This window comes from Mus caroli, chromosome 5 (genome assembly GCF_900094665.2).
Source record: "Mus caroli chromosome 5, CAROLI_EIJ_v1.1, whole genome shotgun sequence".
Classification (NCBI taxonomy): Eukaryota; Metazoa; Chordata; class Mammalia; order Rodentia; family Muridae; genus Mus; species Mus caroli.
Genome location: NC_034574.1, coordinates 110,233,513 through 110,240,233, shown reverse-complemented (window position 1 = coordinate 110,240,233; position 6,721 = coordinate 110,233,513). Strand labels below are relative to the sequence as shown.

The 6,721-nt window shown below is 51.1% G+C and overlaps 1 protein-coding gene across 1 annotated transcript; it reads left to right on the top strand.

Annotated features, from left to right (window-relative positions):
• Nucleotides 1–1,899: 1,899 nt before the first annotated feature.
• Nucleotides 1,900–6,721, top strand: Pebp1 (phosphatidylethanolamine binding protein 1). Its single transcript, XM_021162224.2, has 4 exons — nt 1,900–2,102; nt 3,226–3,335; nt 3,652–3,752; nt 5,903–6,721. Exons 1-4 carry the CDS (start codon nt 1,968–1,970, stop codon nt 6,118–6,120), a joined length of 564 nt encoding a protein of 187 aa, XP_021017883.1. The 5' UTR covers nt 1,900–1,967; the 3' UTR covers nt 6,121–6,721.

Here is a 6,721-nt window from a genome sequence, read left to right as displayed (position 1 = left end):
TTTTTTTTTTTTTTTTGCTTTTTGAAAGATAGAGTCTCACTATATAACTCTAGCTAGCCTGGAACTTGGCCAGGCTGGCCTTGAAAAGCCACAGAGAGAAATCGGTTTGCCTCTGCCTCCCAAGGGTTGGGATTAAAGGCCCATGTCACCATGCCCAGCTCATATGCAGTTTTGAGAAGTATTTTTTTAAATTTATTTACTATTATACATAAGTATGCTGTAGCTGTCTTCAGACGCACCAGAAGAGGTCATCAGATCTCATCATGGGTGGTTGAACTCAGGACCTTTAGAAGAACAGTTAGTGCTCTTACCTGCTGAACCATCTCACCAGCCCCCAGTATTTTTGTTTTAGTCAGATTCTCAACCCTGTAACAAATACCTGGGAAAACAAAGTTATGTAGGTTCAGAAGTTTGAAACACTTAGGCCCATGGTCTTGGTGGCTGGGGGAGGGGAATCTCAAAATTAGGGACCTGGGGAGGAATCCCACCCTTTAGAATACGCCACAGGTGGGGAACTTAGGCTATTGATTGACAGGGGTACTTTTTGGATGGAGTCCATTTGATCCATGAGATGTAGATCTGAGTGGGTTTCCTGGAGCTTACAAGAATCCTGAGGTCCACCCCTGGCACCATGTGGTACAACAGAAGGAGACATGGACTTTCACATTTTTTCTCTGACCTCTATACTTGGACCTGTTGCAGGCATGTCCAGTATCTCCCCCCAACCCCCCACATATAATTAATAAATAAGTGAAAAAAAATCAGTGAGAGCTGGGTGTGGTGGCACAGGACTTTAACCCCCATACTCAAGATGCAGAGGCAGGTGGAGCTCTGAGTTGGAGACCAGCCTGGTCAACAGAGCAAATTCCAGGACAGCCAGGCCTACAGAGAAACCCTGTCTCAACAATAACAACAACAACACCCCAAACCAGCAAACAAATCAGGGATCATATCGCCCCTAGAGGGTAGAGTATTCTATTAGCTACACACTGTAAAAACCTAGGTTCATACATTTCTGACTGCTTCCAGTCTTGGGAGGCTGCTGGTATCCAACTGCAAAATTGGCGATGGCTGGTCCAGCTTTGCTTACCTTCCCTCAGTCTGGTCCTGTCAATCACGCTTTCAATTTCTCTTTCAGGACCCCTGGGATGATCTGGGAGCCCCCCAGAAGATACCCACATTCTGAAGCTATCGACTGGCAACCTGAATTCCACTTTGTCTTGTAAAGTCACACTCTCTGTAAAAGGCCTTGTTCCGGCCCTTCAGGATCTCAGCGGTTGCTACTTGAAGGCACCGTGAAGATGGGGCTTGTAGTCTATCGACATTCACTCTTACGAGGCAGAGTTGTCATTGAAGCCTCAACCAAGATCCAGCCATTCCTCTCAACCATGTGCGTGCAATTCTGCCCAAATTTACAGGCACAACAGTTGGAAGATTAATTGATGAGAGTTTCTGGTGTGGGCATTTAGGCGGCGATGGAAGGCCATCATATGTGCAGAACTTGCAGAACTGCTGCTATGGAGTCACTGCACTCCCCAGTTAAGCCCAACCAACACACTGATTCCCGGGAGGTTGAATTTCGTTGGCATTTAAAGAACTTTTAAAACAACAACAAAAGATAACGCAGGGAAGAAACCTGGCTCGTTTGAAGAAATGCTAGGGAAAAAGCATGGCCTTATCTCCGGGAACTGAGAAATGGGGCAAAGAGTCCTTCAAAAGCAAAGGAGAAGTCGCAACATTAATCTGCACCACAGCCATGCACGCACTGGCCTGCAGGCACCACGCGCGCGCGAAGCTTCGCAGTGACCCTGGCGCTCGGACCGCCCAGCTCCGGCTCAGCCAATCAGAGAGCGAAGGGGCGTGACCCGACCTGCGGTTGGTCCCGCGGCGGCAGTCTACTGCGCAAGCGCTTTACGTTAACAGCGCTCGGGACTCGGCGTGCGCGTGCCTTCCAACTCTCCATCGACATGGCCGCCGACATCAGCCAGTGGGCCGGGCCCTTGTGCTTGCAGGAGGTGGACGAGCCGCCCCAGCACGCTCTGCGAGTCGACTACGCCGGGGTGACGGTGGACGAGCTGGGCAAAGTGCTAACGCCCACCCAGGTACGGTGTGGGCCCGCCGCGGGGGAGACCGGGGGACAGCGGGGCGGAGCAGGCCTCGAGCTCAGCCTTTGTAAACCCCAGCTACCGGACAGGAGCGTCACCCGAAAGCCTCTTCTGTAACCTTCGAATGTCCCGAGCTTGCAGTCACCTCCCCAGGGAGCAGCCCGCACTTTATTAATGACTCCGCGGCCAGCGCTTTCTCATTAACCTGTGTTGCTCGTGGGGGTGGCGGTGGGGGTGGGATGCTGACGCTCCAGAGCGGTTCCAAGCTCAGAGAAACTGGGTCTAACCGTTCTCTTTAGATATTTAGAGCGCAGGGTTTGAGATGGTGACTTGGGAGGTTTCCATTCGGAGCCCTGGCCGGTCTCCCTTGTCCCAAACTTTGTACGTGTCCTTGGCCGCTCTCGTTTTCCGTAGGCAGATTACACCTCAGCTGGCCCCAAGCAGACCGTTGGCCATCATATTTAAAGGCGTTAGGTAGCTCAGGACCCCCAATGAGGTTGTGGAGGAGGACCCGTTGCCACCGTCGGACTTCCTTGTCTCACCACTTTCTGTTAATAACGAGGGCAAGTGTTTGTCGAGGCTGGCGTGGTGTGCGTGTGTTACATGTAGGGTCTCTGTTGTGGCCCTGGCTGGCCTTGAACTCACAGAGAGCTACCTGCTTTTGCCTCTCCGGTGCAGGGATTAAAAGCGTGCACCACATCTGGTTTTTTGTTTTGTTTTAATTAAAATTTTTTTTAGACTCCTGGCTCTTTAAGATTCGTCTTGTGTTTTTAATTATGTGCGAGTGTGTGTGAGAGAGCAGGGAGCTGTGGAGGTCACAAGAGGCATCAGGTCCCCTGGAGCTGGAGTTGCCAGGAAATGTCTACCCTTTGCAAGAGTTCTTGGAGCCCAGCATTCTCTCCAGCTCCAAGCTTCAGGCTTTTAGTAGCAGCTATACTTGGGAATTGCCGCTAATCTGCATGGGTGAAACTGCTATAAACTATTTTTTTTGTCTTGGTAGTAAAAGAAGCGAATAAAAATAATAACCCTATGTTTTACCTTTTGGGACTATAAGGTGGCAGAGTGTTGAGTTTTGAGAGCATTTCTAGATTTTTACCCCCACACTGGTTCCTTCCTACAGGTTATGAACAGGCCCAGCAGCATTTCATGGGACGGCCTTGATCCTGGGAAACTCTACACCCTGGTCCTCACAGACCCCGATGCTCCCAGCAGGAAGGATCCCAAATTCAGGCCAGTTGGGGAAAAGATGGGAAGAGGCTATCTATCATCCGGATACGGAAGTCCCTGTTGGACAGGGATGCGTGGACCTCCTGAGGTTACAGTCATTTTGTAGTAGTGGGGAGAAAGCCCTGGGCCTCGTGCAGCACAGGCTGAGACCCCCCCCCCCCTCCGAGCCATAACCTCAGGCCCCTGGGAACAGGGTCTCTTGGTGTGAGGCCCTTATGCTTGCTTGTGGCTTCCCAGTGTATCATCTGCCTGTTGTTGCCCAGCTTGAGAATGTCCTAGGTGTCTGGTGCTCATAGCCCCTCGTTTTCTGTCTCTGCAGGGAGTGGCACCACTTCCTGGTCGTCAACATGAAGGGTAACGACATTAGCAGTGGCACTGTCCTCTCAGATTATGTGGGCTCCGGGCCTCCCAGTGGCACAGGTAAGTAAAGGCTGTGTGTGTGTGTTGGGGGGGGGGGGTCGAATGGGGCAGGGCGGGGGTGGCTACCACTGGGTTCTTTTCAAGCCTTACTGTAAGGACGGCAGAAGCCTGCTTGTTTTCCCCTCAGGCAAGTCCTTTCTGGTACAGTCAGTGCTGGAACTTTGGTTCTGATTGGGTAGGCCCTCTGTAGAACCACTTCTGGGACTCGGAGAGAGCTAGGTCTGTAAATGATTTGTGGTGGATTTGAAACATCAAAGCCAGGGCCTCATACTAGACAAGGTCTCTGTCGCCAGGCTGGCAAGTGTCCTGGACACAGAGGGCAGGAAGGGTTGCAGTGGACTGCTGGGGGCTCTGTGGGCCAAACGAAGTTGACCCTCCTCTAATCTCTATGTAATCTCTGCTATGGGTGATCATGGAAGTTTCTGATCCTGTGAACAAGAAGCAAACACTTTTCATGCTAGTGCCAAAGATTGCCTTTCATATCTATAACTCTCCCTTTCTCCCCAAAATGTGTCTGGGTACTTTGTAAAGATTTGGAAGACTGTAGTGAGACACATTGAACACACACACTCACATTCACACATTCTCTTTCTGTGTTTTGTATTGACATGGAACATGAGAGTCGAGCCTCACAGTGCTCCCAAAGTCTCATAAGCACCCCGAAGCTGGTGGGAGACACAGTTACTGCAGGTTGCTTGTTATACGCGGTTTCCTTTCACTGGAACAAGGCCACCGTGGTGGTGGGTGATGCTTGGCAGGATGCCAACTTCCGTGCATTGTCCTGCAGAGAGCAGACTGGGATAACGAGTGTCCAGTAAGGACAAAAGGGCCATTGCTCACGGCTCACCTTGTGTCCGTCGGCCCAGAGGCTTCCAGATGCTTTCCAGGCCTCTCAGTGTTCATCAGAGAATAGAGAGATAAGTTTCCTGGGGACTCTTTAAGGTTCTCCAGGGCACCTACAAAAGCAAGGTAATTTAATTACAGGCGGGAGGCACTGGGGAGTAGAGCAGTTCTCTGGAGTCGGAGCTGTGCTCTGTTTGAAGAATAAAACCCTAGCAGCTCTCAGGTGTTTGGAAGATTTAGCTTGCGTGATAAACTGGTGGCTCAGAAGGTTTCAGGCAGAGGATTTGAGGCACACACATCTGGACACCTCAGGAAGATGGAGGCTCTTCTTGTCACCTTGAATATCTTAGAGGTGGCCTGGTCCCTGTTGCCCCCCTGGAGCTCAGCATTTTCTGAATTGGGTCTCCATGGGTCACTTTGGATCCCATGTGCCTATGGGCAGAACGGGCGGGGTGTGGCATCTGGTGAGTATTCACAGTGTGACTTATCTTGATGCTGGCTTGGGTTACAAGTTTGTTCCCTTTTGTCAATTAGTATTCCCTGTGACCGTGGACTGCATGGTCCAGCCTTCCTCTCGCTGGGTCCTTGGGCTGTAGCCAGGATGTGGGTGTTATGAATAGAGGCACTGTGTGCTTTCTGTATTCCTAAGCAGGGGTTTCCATTGTACTTCTTTGTGCTTGCGTAGATGTCCTAGGTCTAGGAATTGCTCTGGAGTCCTCCAAAATGGCTGTGTTGTACTCTGATAGCCCGGGTAAGGTTGCTGTGAGTCTGTGCAGCCTGGCAGCTCAGTGACACGGGTGTGGGACTGCAGCTTCTTTGTGGAGCACTCTGACGGATGGTGGCCGTTTCTCTCTCATTATGTTCTCATACATGTAAATAGCTTTTTTTTGTTTGTTTTTGTCTTTTTGGTGTTTCCTGGCTGTCCTGGAACTCTGTAGATCAGGCTGGCCTCGAACTCAGAAATCCATCTGCCTCTGCCTCCCAAGTGTTGGGATTAAAGGCATGCGCCACTATGCCTGGCACGTAAATAACTTTTTAAAAAGCCGTTAAGAACCATATGATTTTGAGATATTTCACATAGCCCAGGCTGTCCTTGAACTTTCAGGGTATGTGAACTTTGAGAGTAATCCTGAACTCTTGATCCAAGAAATGGGGTTACAGGTGTGCACCACTACACTATGGTTTATGCTGTGCTGTGCGGGAAAACCAGGCTGAAGATTTGTGAATGTCAAGGCAAGAGCGGTCCCAAGCAGAGCGCACCCCCACCCCCACCCTGACTGGCTGGCTGGTACTTGCCTCCCCTGCAGGTCTCCACCGCTACGTCTGGCTGGTGTACGAGCAGGAACAGCCGCTGAGCTGCGACGAGCCCATTCTCAGCAACAAGTCTGGAGACAATCGCGGCAAGTTCAAGGTGGAGACCTTCCGCAAGAAGTATAACCTGGGAGCCCCGGTGGCGGGCACGTGCTACCAAGCCGAGTGGGATGACTATGTGCCCAAGCTATACGAGCAGCTGTCAGGGAAGTAAGGGTGCTGCACAGGGGCCCCCACAGCCTTGTTAAGTTGTGTAAAGCATGCCGTTCCCCCCGCCCCCTTGCTACCCTCTCATTGGGAGTTCTTAGCTGTGCTAGGGTAGAGGTTTAGGGTGTCTTCCCGCTTGCTGCCAGTCGTTACGATTCTGGATAGTCCCATCCCAGGTTCTGTTTGATTGCGTTTAGGTTCCATCTGGGGAGGGGTCTAATGTTCTGATGGAGTCATTCTGTTGTTGATAGAAAAAGAGCAGCTCTGAAAAAGGAAACATTCCGCCAGGATCAGGTTCAGAGGAGAGCTGGAGCTAGTGGTGTCTGTGAGTGGTTGAACAAGGAAACTGTCCAGAACCGGGCACAGTGGGGTCTTTAAGGGCTCTGTCCCCCTAACTGAGACAACCCAAGACTCCCATCTTAGCTGATCCCTGACTGTCCAGATCAGGTGGCTGCGTAGGTATCAGTGTTCCTCTAAAGAACAGTGCTGCTGTGGAGAGAGACCCTCTTAAGCCCCTTGCTTCTCAGTGGGGTAAGCAAAAGTCACCTGAGCTGCCGAGTGTGTTGATCCTCCTTGTCAAATATAAATAAAAAGGCATTGCATTCAGA

What these genes read in the sequence shown, in the direction of transcription:
- Pebp1 (XM_021162224.2), top strand. Translation starts at nt 1,968, where the DNA reads ATGGCCGCCGACATCAGCCAGTGGGCCGGGCCCTTGTGCTTGCAGGAG. An exon ending in AAGTGCTAACGCCCACCCAG is followed by an intron (nt 2,103 to 3,225) that starts GTACGGTGTGGG and finishes TCCTTCCTACAG; the next exon opens with GTTATGAACAGGCCCAGCAG. An exon ending in AGGAAGGATCCCAAATTCAG is followed by an intron (nt 3,336 to 3,651) that starts GCCAGTTGGGGA and finishes CTGTCTCTGCAG; the next exon opens with GGAGTGGCACCACTTCCTGG.